The sequence below is a fragment of the Amphiprion ocellaris genome, chromosome 5 (genome assembly GCF_022539595.1).
Source record: "Amphiprion ocellaris isolate individual 3 ecotype Okinawa chromosome 5, ASM2253959v1, whole genome shotgun sequence".
In the NCBI taxonomy this organism is placed as follows: domain Eukaryota; kingdom Metazoa; phylum Chordata; class Actinopteri; family Pomacentridae; genus Amphiprion; species Amphiprion ocellaris.
In genome coordinates this window covers 13,827,721-13,844,798 of record NC_072770.1, presented here as the reverse complement: position 1 = coordinate 13,844,798, position 17,078 = coordinate 13,827,721, and the positions used below count along the sequence as shown (strand labels likewise).

Genomic DNA, 17,078 nt, shown 5'->3' with positions numbered 1-17,078 from the left:
CACTGACGGCTATGCAAAGTTTCTTACAGTAACACAGATCTGAGGAATCAGTGGAAGTGAATGACTTCAAATATATGAGTGAAGAACAAAAGTGGGTATTTAAAGTGATAATCAAGAACACCTGAGTCTTGCTTGTGGTTTCTGTCATTAAAATGACAATTTGCTCATTTTGATCATAGGATGCAGGCAATTAACTTTTAGCTGCCTCATGGGAAGTTTTCTGTGATTTTCTTGCTGATGAGCATCATCTGAAACCAGCACAGGAGTCACAGACTGACAATGACATTGGAAACTATTCAAAAATGAAAAAAATTAATGTGAAATCAAGAATCTTTTTGAAAAGATGCACATTGCAAATGTACCAACCCTATTCATTACCCAACTTATAAGGTTTACATGATGTGTAAGAGGAAATAAGTTTAAAAATCAGTTCAGAAACAAACATTTATAAAAAGAAATTTAGAAAACAGTAAAATAAAATGAAGAAAAATAAACAGCTGGGATAAAAGTGTCACGATGGTGGTCACAGCTGGTTTAAATGCAAACTGTAATGTCCAAAAGGCAATTTGATTCAACATCTGTCCACAACCTGCTATTTTTTCCATACTAGGAAAATAAAAATCAATCACCCCAAGCAAACAGCATGACATAATTTAATACTTGCAAATACTGATACTGAATTCAAACCCACGAGATTTTGACTTTTGCTTGTGACATAATCAACCTTAATTCATAAAGGTGGCAGCAATTTTAAACAAAATCCGTCAAATGAGTAACACTGCTTAAGGACAATCACCATCACAAGGACCGATCAGTGGTAGAATATAACTCAGTACAGTTTTATTTATATGTCAGCACATTATACCCTACTAGATTAATTTCATAGACACGTTATACGGTTGTAAAATATTATGTATTACTTCAGACCGCACTACATTTCAATGCATCACTGATAATAATACACTAATACAAAGAAGAAGCAGAAGAAAAAGAGAAAGATAGAAAAAGTTGGAGTTAATAGAATATATAGATTGTATAGATTGTACTTTGTAGTGTTTAGTTTTTCTGCTTTCTGAGACAACCTTTTTAGGCTGCTTATGATGGGAATTTTATATCCATCTATCCATTTTCTATCCCTGCTTTAGACTGCAGCTCCATGCCTCCATCTTTAGATCTTTTCTGGCAAATCTACACATAAACACACTGTTATTCTTTATTTCACTTTGATTTGGCAGCTGCAGTTTCATGCCATGTTCCTAACAAGCATTGTAAGTATCTCACATGTAGCTGGATCTACTGTAGGAGTTTTTTTCCCATTGAAATCTTCAGCTAAAGAATAATATTTTCTTCACATTTGGCAGGATGCTCTCTCTTGTTTATGGGGGAAACATGCATTCATGACACTGTGTCTTATTCTAAGTGGATATTTTTGTGGGAAAACTTGAATGCAAATCCCTCACAGCAGTAGCTCTATAAAAACGCAAGTTCTTTTATGTTGTACCAAGTCAACTCAGCTAAGCCTTGTTTCAAGCATTTCATAAAAGGAGGAGAAAAAATTACCAGAGTGCATTCAGATTTTTAGGTAACTTTCTTAACATTAGTGGTAGAGAAATAACTATTGACTATTATGTTCATGGTAAAGTTTTCATGAGTCCATTTTGTTGTTGCTGCTGTCTATTTTACTTTTGGTTCAGTGTCGCCCCTAAGAATGTGATAAATTTGTAGTAATTTGAAAAAAACATGTTAGACATATTGTATATTTATTTGGCATATCAAGAAACAATGAAGGTTTTTTTGTTTGTTTTGTTTTCTTATTTGCTTTTGGTGTCAAAAACTGAATGATGGCATGAAGGAAAAAACAGTTTCCAACTTAAAACCTTTCCAGCTGTAGAAAATCTAATGTTATATTTTGTACTTGCTGAATGTAATATATCGGTGTTTTTGTTTGTTTGTTCTTTTGCTGTTTTCAATAAATATATTAGAAATATAAGGTCAATTCCGAATATTATTTGTAATTATGATCCATTATAGTCAAAATTTAGACATAATAGTAGTCAGTGATGCTTTTTAAACAGTCATAAAGCTTGAAAACACTGATCTGATTGTAAAAATATGTTCTTTTGTGCTCCATGTTTATACAAATATCTTTTCTCTTATTTTAATGAAGAAAACTGACTGAATATTGTTGCTTGAGAACTTTAATGTAAATAGACACCTGTATCATTTGGTAGATGATAATAATATATATGGCTACTTTAAAAAAAGAAAAGATTTGTGTTGATAATGGCCAAAGACAGAAAGGGATGGACTACAGATGGAGTCATTTAACTCATGCTGAAAAAGTTTTCTGTTGCTTCTCGTTGTCCCTAAAAGACAAAAATCTTTCATCCTAGGCTATCTAAGATGGAGGTGTGATAATGAGACATGCTTCAGTCAGGTAAGAAGATACGGATTTGTGAATTTCCTGCTCATCATCATCATCATCGTCAAACTCTTTTGCTCGCTTCCCCCCTCTGTTGGTGGACCAACAGCAGAGCAGGAGCAGGTGACCTCTGGGAGATCGACCTGGCTGCCTCGCCCACATCACTGCAACGAACGCTGAAGCCTTTATAGCTGCGGACTGAATGGCAACGGCCCTTCCACTCTCTCCATGAGCTTTTACTCTCTCCCCTGTGCTGGCTGCAGGTGCCATCTGTCTCACTGTGCAGCAGAAAAGGGGTTCAGTGGGAGCAAAGAGGTCTGGGAGGGAGCAGCAGAATGTAGGTCAGCACGATCCCACACCGAAACCCCTCTGCCGTCCAGAAGCCCCGAGTCTGTGGCATGGTTTCTGAAGATCCTGCAGACTTTTCCGCTCAACATGAGGAGAAAACTTCAGAGCCCCTTGTCAGTTACTGTTTGCAGTGTTTAGCTGATGCTCTGATTTTGGGCTCGTATTCGACTGTTTCCACAGCTGAACTCACTTAGTTTGGCTGTTGCAACTAAATTTCCCAGTGGGGATCAATACACATGTATCTTATCTGTAAGTATCCAAAATCAGACAGATGACTTGCCTTATTCAACCCAACCGTCCGTGTGTGTGTGTGTCTTGGTGTGTGTGTGTGTGTGTCTTGGTGTGTGTGTGTGTGTCTTGGTGTGTGTGTGTGGTGGCCAGGAGCTGCACACAGCCGGTGGTTCGGCTGCAGCGTCTCGTCCCAGCAGGGTGTATTCTTAGCTCTCTAAAACCCAGTAAGTGAAATGAGATTAGACGACACACAGACACACACACAGACACACACGCACACACACACAACCAAACCTCAACCACCACCACCCACACACACAAGATTAAGACTGAGCCCATGTGCGGTGAAGCTGCTGCTGCTGCTCAAGTCTCCTGTCTGTAACTTTTCTCTCCACATCTGTGGGTCGTGACTGAAAGCAGCTCTGGTGTCACATATTAACATACGTGTTCGCTGTCCGTCCTGCATACAACTTTCCTTTTGTTCATATAAGTAGCGCTACTGCTGGAAAATATATATATATATATATATATATATATATATATATATATATATATATTTCTTTCTGTTACTCACATCATACTATGATATTAATTTTATACTTTATATATTAAGGTGTCAGCTCTCATACAGTAAGCAGGGAATATTTTTTTACATTATACAATACAATATGTTATTTGTATTATATTGTTAGTATACTAATACAGACACCGTTACATACTGTATTGTAACTTATACTATATACTCAGTTATCTTTACCCTGTTGCTCAAGTTTCTGTGGAGTAACATCCCTGACTAAGCTGCTGGTTGCTTCGATGTTAATTATCTGGACAGATCACCAGAGTTAAGAAGAGCAGGATTAATTTAGCACTAAATTACCAGCAAAAAGACGTAATTTGCTTGTTTATTTGAGGCTAATATATTGTGTCCACATGACTGGTTCAGACTTTGAAAGTGGACAGAAGACGTGCACATGGTTCTGTTCACACTACAACAGATATGTGTCAGTCTGCTGCATCACCTGTGACTTTACACTTTTTTCAGTATTAAGCAGCTAGTTAGATACTGGGCTGGAGCACCGTGATTATTCCTGAGGTATGTTGAACAGTGAATGGACATAACAGAATGCTTTTTGAGAACTGAGAACTTCCCGCTGTGTTTGGATACCATCAGTGGGAATCTATGAATAGATCAAAGCATCTCCAAACTCCAGCTGCGACTTCACTTTCAACTCTTTAAATGATGAGTTATGAAGGTGTTGCTGACAAGGAATCACCTCGTAACAAACATTCGTCTTAAGCACCTGCAAACACTTGCATAATGCAGAAAGCATAAACTGAAATCCTGAAACCTAATTTTCGAGCTGATTTCATGAAGTTACCTCAACTTGAATTTATTTTTAAATCCACTAACACAGACATTTGTGTTTAAATTACACACAACGTTAAGTTGACACAGTTACCAACATTGTTATGTTGACCCAGCCCATCAAGATCATATTTTAGACTTAAACTAAATACATGGGGGAAACAGATGTATTTAGCTGTTCTAAGAAGTATAAAAATGTGTAATAAATTATTTCAAGCACAGTATAATGTATCTGTAAGCTCAAATAATGACATTTATAAAGGTTTAGTATAAAATTATCATGTGTAATATAATGTGTAAATTATGTATAATGCTGATTAATGCTGAATATTGGGAAACAGGGAAAAGTGTTGCCTCATTATCTTAAATATTTATTACCTTTTGTTTTCTGTTTTTTTGCTCCTGCAGTGTAAATAATAGAAGTTTGCTCCTATCTTTAATATACTAAATTAATGGACATTTCTCTACTAGGTGGATAAAGTTATCCTGTAGCTTTTAATGTCAATACACGTAGTATGACTTTATTTCACTATGAATATTAAGCATCTTGGTACATTAACATAAATCTCACATCTGTTCTCATTTATCACTTCATACGAATTAATATTCAGACCTTATCCTCTGCCATGTTTCTTGTGGCTGCAGCATTTTGAGCACAAATATTCTACATGTTTCTCCCATAATTCACTCTGACATATGTGGCATGTTTGGAAATTTTGGGACTAATGGACCCCGGCAGGGCTGATTATTCCACAATAAATAATCATATTTTTCCTCCCTATAAATGTTTTTGTTATGTAAATAATTATTTGAGTATCATCTTACAGTCTTCCACTTCTTCTTCGCCAGGATCAGGTGAGTCATATAAAGTCCTCAGTGGTCTCACACGAGGCCAGAAAATGCTGCCTCACCTTATTATCCTTCTACAATGTTTTCATCAATCAATACTGTGGAGCTGACATTTGTCATATTATTGGGATTTGCTGGTTTCGAATGCAGACATTTTGCAGCCAAGCTTTAAATAGCCTGTTGACCGCAGAATATTTGGTTGAGTGTGTGACAGGGAGAGCGAGGCGCTGCCAAGAAGTGTGTGCGGTTTGAGGTGTGTGTTTGTGTGTGTGTAAGCGTGTGTGTGTGTTGGACAGGAGAGGAGGGTGGCTGGGGAGGGCATTAGTGAATGGCTGTGCTATTGCATCCTCCCAGGAGACCTCTAAAACACACACAAGTCGCGTTTGCGCACACACGTTCGCACAAACACAGTACCTTAGCAGCGCAATGAACCCGCCTCCTTCATCCCCCTAAAAAACTCCCATCTGACTGCCATACCTCTATATCCTCGCACCGCCCCTCCACTACAGTCAGCGCACACGCTCTGTCGTCTGCCAGACGCGCGGAGGGACGGCAGAGTGCGAGGAGAGGCCGTGCGTATTTACGCTCAGAGTGCGTTTATGAGACGGGGTTGGAGAGCTGGAGAGACCGGGGCGCGCTGACAGTAGAGTCCCGCTGGTTTGAGAGTGGCACCAGGCAGAGGGTGACAAGAATTAAGTGAAGAAGAGGAACCGGAGAACTCGTTTCATTTTTTCATTTTTAAATTTTTTTTTTATTTTAACCGCATGTACGCGCGCTCTCCCGGCGATGCGTTAAAGCGCAGGGAAGCAAACAAGTTGATTGCGAAGAATCCACGCAGAGCAGCTCCAGATTTTTTGTTTCCAGCATCCCTCTTGGTCTCCCTCTCTTCCCCCGTCCCTTCTCAGCGTGCACTGACAGAGGGAGGGACGGGAGAACCGGGACCGTGAAGCTGCGCGTCTCCCCCGGTGGATGGTCCACTGGATGCGGGACGATGGATTAACATCCCTCCCTGGACTGTGCCACTATTCTCCGCGACCCTTTAGTCCACCTCGGGATTATTTCAGCTCTCACCGGCCTCCCCCAGCTTACCTCTCGAGATGACCGAGGAATATGCTTTGCGGTGCGTCCTGATGCTCTGCTGCGCACTCCTCTCGGCCAACGCGAGTAACTGGCTGTAAGTTAGACTTTTCTTACTGTGATTTGTCAGAGCGGACCACAGCTGCTGCTCTCTCACCTCCACGCCTCTGATTCACCTGTTATCTTCCTCATATATTCCACCTCACTTTCACATCATCTTCTCCTTTCTGTCCTCTTTCCCTCCGACTCAGTGGCCACTCAGGTTAATTGTTAACCACCACCACACAGATACACGCACACACACACACACACACACACGCACACACACACACACACACACACACACACACACACACACACACACACACACACTTTCACATACTTAATATCTTACCAACACCCCCCACTCAACCCCCACCAAGACCCTTAGAAAAAAGGAGTCAACTCACAAGTGAAAAAAGCACATGTTCTTGTTAGGAATTTAAGGCTTCTATATAGGAGAAAGTACTTTTTTATTCTAATCAGAAATATAATGTTGTACTTTGCATGTGAAAAAAATTTGTCCATAACCCTATGAGATTGAATAGCCATATTTCTCCTAAAGTTTGAAGGGGGAAAAAAATGTGTTGTTTCCTCCTCTGCATGTTTTTCCAACCTAATTACATTCAACCCACTTGTTCCTACTCACCACATAATAGTGTGGAAATTCCATAATAATGTAGAGAATTTTTGTGTAGCATTGTGAAAATTACAGGTATGAAACTGAACAATTTTTTTCATGTAAGAAAACCAGAGCAGATTCAGATCCTATTATTATTTCAGCCAAAATAACCCTCTTTTGAAAAAATATCAAATTAGAAAACGATAACTAGAATAAGACAGTATTAGCATGTATTCTGCACATGCACACCACACGTGTGTATATGACCTATTATTAGACATTAAAAAGTTCAACAAGGTCACTGAAAGCCATGTAGGAATATTATATAGACTTACGTATTTACTTTGGGGGGAGTTCAGGAGCTCAAACCCCGGTGAGTATCACCCTCGGCCCGACTCTGCAGCTGAACTGCTCAGTGCCACCTCTTCCTGGGGGCCGGTTGGTTGGGTCGCATGTGTGTGCCTGCTCTCCCAGCAGCCTGTGGGAGGTGGTTAGGTGGGTTTCTGCATTCCTCCGCAAGGCTCCGCTCCATTTTCTGCTGCCATTCATTCCTCGTTACCTTCAGCAAATTTACGAGCAGCGCTCATCATGTAAGGGATGACTTCTCCTCTCGTCGAGGCTCAGGTGATCCGGACTGTACCCGACACTGAGGCTTATTATTGTGTGACAAATCGCTTTCAGATCCATGTTTTTATTTCTCCGTTTCGTCCTAATCATAGCTTTGTGTGACCTATAATAGTTTGTTGTGTTTGTGTCAGGACAGTGCTGCAGACGGCCCAACTGATACTGTTGACAGATTCATCAGAGTAAGTCGAATTAAAGCCCTGCCAAACAGCACTGCCTACCTTGAACTTTGTCACTGAGTGCAGGGTAATTGTGCTGTTTGGGGCTGAAGGCGTGGTGACAGCAGCACACAGCAGACATGTACAGGCAGGCTGCCGAGCTGCCAGTCTGCTCCACCGGATTACACTGTTGAGGCGAATCTGTGTGCACGGACTGTATGCAAGTCCACAATGCTTCAGCAAAGGTCAAAGGATGGGAAGCAGAATGTTGTCGTTAGCGAGTCGCCGTAAAACGTGCAACAACTAAACCTGCTGTATGACAGAGCAGTACTAGACGTGACGTTCATTAGTATGTGTTGTCGTGATTAAAGTAAGAAATGAACATCATCTGTTTGTTTGCTTTTATGTAAGCAGTTTAAACTGTCATGAGTTCAGTGTGTCATGTTGTGTAGTTGTGCATCTGGTGTTTGCATAGCTGTAATTTAATTTGTTTTGTGTATTCTGGCTCATAAGAAAGCAGACAGTATATTCCAATTCATATTTTCAGCATTGCCAGACTAAATGTTGTATTGAACTTAGGTTACCCAGAGTGGTGCAACTGAAGTGTCTTTTATTCTACGCTCTTTATGTATATGAATAGCATGTAAATAACTGGACCTCTGCATCAAAGCTCACTGCAAAGAACTGCATAGCTAGTTGAACTGGATAAAAGGTAATTTTTAGGCCTTTAATGTGGAATTTGTGCCAAAGATTGTTGCATCAGATGAGAACGTGTGGTTGTCTGCTTATATGACCTCCTCTTAAATCTGTTTCTCTAACTGTGAGAGATGTAAAGTCCCTGTCTGAATTAATCGAAACAGACTTCTGACTTGTTATTTAGCACAGCTGGTGCAGGTTCCAGCTGTGCTCAACCTGCCACATCTGCTCAGGCTCCCGAGTTTACAGATGACGTCCCACATTATGATTGACTGAATGTCGAAGGTGCACGGATGCTGTGCGTTCTACCATTTAACTTTTGATGCTCTGTTGTTTGTGTAGAGAAAGAGATGTGTAGCGCTTCTAATGAAATGCAACTGCCAAGATATACATGTAATTATTTTATACACTACCGTTCAAAGGTTTGGGGTCACCCAGACAATTTCATGTTTTCCATGAAAACTCACACTTTTATTCATGTGCTAACATAATTGCACAAGGGTTTTCTAATCATCAATTAGCCTTTCAGCACCATTAGCTCACACAATGTAGCATTAGAACACAGGAGTGATGGTTGCTGGAAATGTTCCTCTGTACCCCTATGGAGATATTCCATTAAAAATCAGCCGTTTCCAGCTAGAATAGTCATTTACCACATTAACCTTGTCTAGACTGGATTTATCATTAATTTAATGTTATTTACATTGAAAAAAACTGCCTTTCTTTCAAAAATCAGGACATTTCTAAGTGACCCCAAACTTTTGAATGGTAGTATATATATCAACAGAAAAATCTATTTGTATATATATCATGATATACCTCCTATAGACACTGAATTCAATTATTTATATTAATATTTATATTATTAATGAATTTTAGATTTAATTCTGTGCTGGGTATGAATGTCATTGGTTGCACATGTATTTAGTAGAAGAGGTTTTCCAGCAGTTTCAATGTACAACCATACGGTCTATGGTACAACCGAAAAAATTGGAATTCATTAAGTGAAAATGCAGCAAAACAGCAACAAATCAGTAGTTCGCCTTGTGTCTTAATACAATAATTTAATTATGTTTAGCTCCCAGGCAACATTAGATATTAATGTTATTTCAGTCACTGCATCTTGCTGTAGCATCAGTTAGCTTTGCTGGAAAATGTAGTTACTGTTACTGGATGTAACTCCAGTTCTATGAGTACATGTGTAGTCCTCTAACGGCCGAGTACATCTACTACCTACTCAGCAATAGCAACCACAGGTTAAGACACAAAACTGTAAATGGAGCAATTAAAGAAAGGGTTGAGCTCCTCGATGTCAGCTCAGTTTAAAGGAACATTCCAGAGATTTCAAATTATACTTGCACAACAGACAGATTTAAAAGATGGTCAGAATCAAAGCAGCAGAGGTTAAGATCTTGCATTTCCCATAATGCAACACTCTCTCCTTTGAAACCCCATGAATCCAATTCGAAGCAAAGACTTTTTGTCAAAAGGGTAAAAATAACACGAATGACAAAATTATTGCATCCGAAACTCAAATTCTATGTACTGTATGGCGTTAAAAAAAGTCAATAAGTTAATCACAGAAACTTAATCAGAAATGCATAATTCAGTGTCACTTTTATGACAGCAAACAAAATTTCTTCAGTGTTTGTGCTGTTAATTGAACTTATAAAATGCAAACTTTAATATCTAAATTAGAGTTTTGATAAATTGTGATGGGCATTTTACCCATTACAAGTTATTAGAGCAAATCTATTCTTACAAAATAGTAGTAATAACAGTTAATCTAAATAATTTACCCAATAGCAGAACTAGTTCTGTTCAGGAGTTAGACGCTAAAACGTAAATGTATCCCTGTATTCTACTGTACGGTTGTTAAAATCACCGGTTGTGACTCACAGCAGCTGAACTTGTCGTCGCGCCTCTCTTCTGCTCTGACGTCACTTTGAACCACAGCCTGAACCGGACGTTTTGTTTACTTCACCTGCTTGTCAACCTCCAGCCACGATGCTATCAGTTTCTCTCTGTGGATGCTGAGTCATGCTTAGTGTCCCGGTCAGCAAACAGGGATTTGAATGTGACTTTTTCATTAGTTTGTCCATCATCACCAACCTCCTCCTCCTCCTCCTCCTCCTCCTCCTCATCTTCCTCCCCATCTTCCTCCTCTCACCCTACTGGTTCTGCTGCACCTGCACAATGTGTGTGTGGGTTTGTGATTCATTTTTTTCTTTATTTGTTTATGTGAGCTGGCATCTCCCCCAATTACAACACAGACTGCTAACTTCAACTGACACATATATAGTAGAAATAGTCGTCTTATTTATACCTGGTATTATTATTCTCCAATCTGTACACAAATAATGCATGATGGGGGGAAGCATGTTATGCTCCAGAAGATGATCAGATCAGCTGGACCACATTTGGAGGTGACAGTCAGCAGGAGTGAATGCATATATATCATTCTCATAAGCTGGAGTAGAATGTTCTAGGTAAGTTGACAAAATATTCAGGTAATAGTAGTAACGTTAGCTCGGCAGTGGAAAAACAAAGTAGAACCCGTGCAGCAGCATAAATCTGTGTATCATTTGTTCCTTTTATATTCAGCTGAGAATCCAGAGTGATTTATATCTTTTATTTATTAATCCAACAAAAATAAACACATAATGGCTTGGCCTTGTGACCTTGTACTTTAAATGCCATGTTCAAATCAAAATAAACCCCTTTTCAGGCATTGAATACAATGACAGCGTTGTTGCTTCATCAGTCTGTTAAAACGATGATGTTCTGTCATTTAGACAATAAATGTAACAAGAAACAAAAGCGTGAATATAAAGACTAAATCTAAACTAAAAGCAGCTTATCAAATGACAGCTGAATTTATTTATGATTTCTTAAACATAGAAACCTTTGCCCATGTGTGACAGCTGTGATAAAGCTCAGGACTCAGCCTGAGGATGACTGCTATGTAACTGTGTGTGGCAGCTCACCTGATGAGGTTACTGCTGTTGTTCCACATGCAGAATTCACACAACTCTTGCTCTTTGGAGGCGCTCACATGAATCCTGCTGCTGTTTGATGCTGCAGGTGTTTAATAAACTCAGAGGAAAGACTCCTACAAACGGCTGGAAGCAACAAACTAAACTTCATTTCCCCCTAGCGTTTTGTCAAAACCAGGATTACATTTAATATTCAAGAGTCTGACCTGCTCTGTCCTCATCGAGGTAAAGTTTTATTTTTATGGATATTTGTAATACGTATGTAATGAAATTGTACAGCAAAGTGAATGATAAATGTCTGATAAGCTTTTGGCATATAAAACTGTGTCTTTTGCCATCTCTGACGATTTTGGACCAATATTAGTGCCGCAATGTGGAATAAAAACCTTCCCTAAATGACTTCAGACAACTTGAAGTATATATGATATTGCACATGCCTATCCATTAATGTGACTGCATGAAGTTCAGACTTGTGCCATGTGGACAGAGATACAGAAATGTTACTGGGTCCGACCTAGTCGTCATCGTACCTTTTAAGGAAAAGTGATTGCTCATTTAGAGATGAAGTCGACATATTCAGATGCCATCAGACTAATGGAGAAGGACACCCATGCGTGTGTCAGGATGGCCGAGCGGTCTAAGGCGCTGCGTTCAGGTCGCAGTCTCCCCTGGAGGCGTGGGTTCGAATCCCACTTCTGACAACAGTTTACTTTAATAGCAATGCAAATTGGATTTGAATCCTGATGATACTTTATGACTACTGATTGGAAGGTTGCACCACCACTATATAGAGTATATAAAAGAAAAAATGTTACTGGCATCTTTGTGTGCTGCTCTTGCTCTTGCCTGTTTTAATATAATATGAACATCCATAACTACATTTTTTTCACAATGTTCTTATTTTGTGTGAATAGACAACATTTTTACTGAAAATTAGAAGCATATTGTTGCCATGGATGCAGTGATTTAGCCTGCGGGCAGCAGTATAAACCCTGTGTGATATTTAATTGCATTATGGAAAATGAAAAATTGACAAAATAACTATTAGTTAATTTGGAAAGTTCCGTTTTGCTGCTGAATTGGATGTGTTGACAACTATTACTGAACTACTCAGATACGTTGAAAATCTTACAACCTGATGATTGTCATCAGGACAGGCTCTGAAGCGTCCCGACTCCTCGCTCAGTTACACTCACACACAAAACACTTTGGTGATGACTCTTTCTCTAGCAACAGCTTGACTTTAGCTTTTCTAATTTTAATTCATATGTACCAACAGATTGATATGTCCCATCACATCCACGCCCCCCCTCAAGTTGAACCACTGACTTTTCTTTTGCCAACATATTTGACTGATATTTTACTTTGTCCAAATGCCTGAAAAACTAATGACATTCCCATTAGCCTCAAATGTGCATATATTTAATACTAAATAGCAAGTATTAGAATGATAGCATGCTAAGTTAAAATAGTGAACAATCATAATACCTGGTAGGGTGTACTGACTTTTGCCTTTAGCTCAAGCATGCCTGGCATGTCAGTGTGGATATTTTCAAGCTTGTTTTTACTAATAGACGTTTTTTGCCTGCAGTATCACTCTATTGTACATCCCAGTGGTTGTGAATAATTACTGTCACCACCACTGAGGTGAAAGACGGATTACGTCAGACATCTGGCTAAAGACAAAATGCTCTATTTCAGTTATTTGTCCAGTAAAACTGTCATGAATTTGCTCTGGAGAAAGGATTATAATCATTATTTATTGGCTCAAGGAAGCACATGCCCTTTGACGTGCAGAAAGAGTTGAGGGTTTGGATCAAACATGCTACTGTCAACATGATGCAAGACTCAGAGAAGAAAAGGAACAAAAGTAAGGAGGCTCATATTAGAAATGTTCTAATATAAACAGAATAATCAGGATTTTTCCACACTCCTACTCAACATGTTAGTCCCATCATGGTGGTACAAATCACACATGCAAAGCGCCTTCCCTTTGTTTCTCTGTTTCTTTGCAAGTGTGTTGGTGGGTGCGTGCGCCTAACAGTGTGAACATATATGTATATGTCCTGGAAAACCATGGTGAGGTGCTAAAGAGATGGCAGCTGATGGGTAATCAGAGAAAGCAGAGACCTTGGCGTTGCGGTACACGCTGGCGCCTCACACGTCTTTTACACATTCTCCCTCTCAAACACACACACACACACACACATATGCGATGGTGGTAAAGCTGTGGCATGTTATTCTGAGCCCTCCTGTCACCAGACTGTGTACAATTATCGTGGCACACTCGGAGCTGTGGGAGGAATCGCTCAGGGTGACCAGATTACGGCCAGGAATCAGGCTGAAGGCTGGCGAGGAAACACCGGGGCTGCTGAAAGATGAGAGGTAGTCCTAGCAGATGCACAGCGAGGTGCACGGGGAGTTTTTTAGGAGACATAACATACCCTTGGAGGTCTTGTGTTCCTAAACTGTGAACAGCTGAAGCTTTTTTTTGGAATTTACACTACAGCTTCTGTTTGGTTCATTGGCTGATGAGCAAAATAGACAAGGCACAAACAGGGATTTTCTGTAATTTTTAAAAAATATATCTCCATCTTGTGCAGAACCAGTGGTGTGTGTTGGTGTTCGGAAACAATAGGAAGTTAATTATTGTTTCAACAGTCGCAGCAGCAGCAATGACTGTGACTGTGACTCATAGTGTATGGAGGCAGTTAAGGTATTTCAAAACTTTCAGAGCCACAATTTGTAAGAAAAAAAATGACTCCCATGATATACATGTTTTTAGATGCAGTGTGATTTAAACTTTCTGTGAGCATCATCATCTATAAAGTCCCCCGCAAACAGAAAAATTATGCTCTTGCTGAGAATTTTTAAGGTTTTCTTCAGTAGGTTGTAGGTGCCAGTACATCTATGCATAAAATGCAAAAAGGAACTGCTAACAGTTATTTAAATGATGCCAGTTTGTGCTAACGTGTTCAGTCTTCAATATCTCTCCAAAGATAAAAAACTTAATGGATATTTAACTTATGCTGCTTAACTTATGCAAATAAATGTGCCTTTTGAACCCTCAAAGTTACTACATCCACACATTTCAGCTTAATCTTAATACAAAAAGAGGAGTTTTAAAAGTGTAAAAGTTGCACTTCTGTTAAGTAGTGATTGGTTAGTACCACCCTTAAAATCCATTTTAGCCTCATACATAGCGAGCTCTTTATACATGCAACTTTATGTACAACACAACACAGGTTACACACACGTGTGTTAACTGTGTAAACAGTAAGCAGGAGCAGTAAATGGTGCATGCCCAAACCTGCCTGCCGTGCATGAATGATGTCAGTTTTACAAGCAAGTTTATCTTCTTATCTATGCAAATTGAAAATACCAAAAATGTGTCTTTGAGGTTGTAGAAAAAATCATTACAAATGCAAAGGTGTTAATGCGAATCACATTGTTTAACATTCAAATGGTCAAATCTAAATTTCAAGCTGTATGTTAGACACTATCACTATATTCATATTATCAATCAATCAATCACTCATATTATCAAAGCAGTTTTTTGGTCCCCTACAGGCCTTCTTTAAAATATAATGCTTAAAAACATACCTTACCATAGTTTTTTTTTTTTAACAACTACAGTCCACAAAAGAAGTATTCGCCCTCCTTGAAAGTTTTTCCTTGTTTTTCACAAGAATTTACAACACAAAAATGAAAGTGAAAATGAAAACTAAGTGAAAACAGATTTGTACAAAGCAATGTCAGCTGCTTAAACACACAAAATGTAGAAATTGCATAAGTATTCTCCCTCTTTGAGGTGACTCATCTAATTCAGCACAGGTGTGGCCCACTGGTGCCAGAAGTGACACAATTAGTGAAATGGAGATCAGTGCAGTGGCTGTGTCGCAAGTGAGTCACTGGTAAATCAGTACTTCTGGATGTAACTACACCATGAGGACGACACAATACTCCAAGCAACTCTGCCCGGAAAGGTCAATGAATAAAACAAGTCAGGGGAGGGATACAAAAAAAATTCCAAGACACAGAATATCCCTTGGGGTACAGTGATCCATCATTCAGAAATGGAAGGAACATGACACAAGCGTAAATCTGCCTAGAGCAGGCTGTCATCAAAAAAAAGCGAGTGATCATTCAAGAAAAAGCTATTATATTTCAACTAGAATTCGATAGAAGGCATGTGAGAGATTTTGAAGTCAACTGGACTAAGGGTTTAATTCTTTAATGAGACCTAAATTAAGCTTTTTCACCATCAGACTAGACAGCAAACAACAAACTTCATCAAAAACACACCATCGCCACCTGAAGCATGGTGGTGGCAGCATCATCATGTGGGGATGCTTCTCAGCAGCAGGCCGTGGAAAGCCTGTAAAAGTAGAGGGTCAAATTAATCCAGCAAAGTATAGAGAAATCCTGGAAAACAATCAAATGCAGTCTGCAAAAGAACTACAACTATTGAACCTTGTTCTCTAGTGAACAATGACCCAAAGCAGACAGCCAAAGCTACACAGAAATGCTTTAAGGACAACAAGGTGAACGAGCCCAATACTAAGAACTAAGGGTTTTCAGTTTGACTTCCTTTTGTAAATTCTTGTCAAAAACAGCCAAAAATAAATTGACCATGATTCAATGTTTAAAAACACTAAAAGGGGAAAACTGCCAAGAGGATGAGTACCTTTTATTGGCACTACAAATGATAAATGGTCTGCACTTTTATACTATGTTTTAACTTGACTACAGACAAATTACTAATCTCACATTTCTTTGTCAGTAACTTCACATGTCTACGCAGCTTTTAGCCACATTTAGCCACTTCAACCCCTATTAGCTTACAATTTAATTATTTGACTGGCACATAGGCTATGCAGTCCAATCTTCCTGCTCTTATCGGTGTAAAAACAAGAACAAAAAACAAGTTCAGACAAGCTATTTGTACCAGAAGCAAACAAGTTACCTTTCTTTAAGTAGAAATTAGACACCAGTTAATTAAAGGTGCTGTATATGTCATTTTGAATCACTAGTCGCCAGGGCAACAGCATCTCAGACTAAAATGAGTTTTATTTACAGCCCACAGAGGTGAGACACTCATAAGCTGGAATCAAATGAGTGCATATAAATTCAGAAAGTGGCGTAGATAAAATGCAATTTAATTTCATGATGCAGTTCAGGAGGTCATTCTCAGTTTGTCAGTCAACGGTTTCAACGGGAGAGACTCACATGCACTAAGTGTAACTTCATGCCCAACTATGGACGCCATTACTGAATTATATACAGTATCTTTACATAGCAGGTTGTTGTTTGCTGCTGTATTAATGTTTGAAAGCAGGCATATTGCACCTTTAAATAATATTCCTACTTCAGTCTAATGTCCAAACACCTGTTGAACTGATGCATTGCCATGGAATTCGCTGCATACCTTCACGCTCTCCTTGGGATAAATCGCTTTGGTGATTCCTTTCCTGTTTTTACAGTATCACTTCAAAGTTTTCATTTGTCTAATACTTTGGCTTGTGATCAAATACCTGAAAAAATTATGACATTGTTAGCATGCTATCATTTAGTACAAAACACAGCGTTGCCCAGGTGCAGCCTCACAGAGCCGCTGTAGACTCTTTAAAAAGCGGTTAACAAAACAAGA

The 17,078-nt window shown here is 39.2% G+C and overlaps 1 protein-coding gene and 1 non-coding gene across 2 annotated transcripts in view; both read left to right on the top strand.

Moving 5' to 3' along the window:
- Positions 1-5,735: 5,735 nt before the first annotated feature.
- The window catches only part of wnt4 (wingless-type MMTV integration site family, member 4), a 28,920-nt gene continuing 17,577 nt past the window's right edge, over positions 5,736-17,078 (top strand). The window contains exon 1 of the mRNA XM_023278173.3: positions 5,736-6,390. Within this exon, the coding sequence (XP_023133941.1) occupies positions 6,314-6,390 (77 nt within the window). The 5' untranslated portion in view covers positions 5,736-6,313. The remainder of the gene's footprint in view (positions 6,391-17,078) is intronic.
- Positions 12,047-12,129, top strand: trnal-cag (transfer RNA leucine (anticodon CAG)). Its single transcript has one exon. It is a non-coding gene; the product is annotated as a tRNA-Leu (tRNA).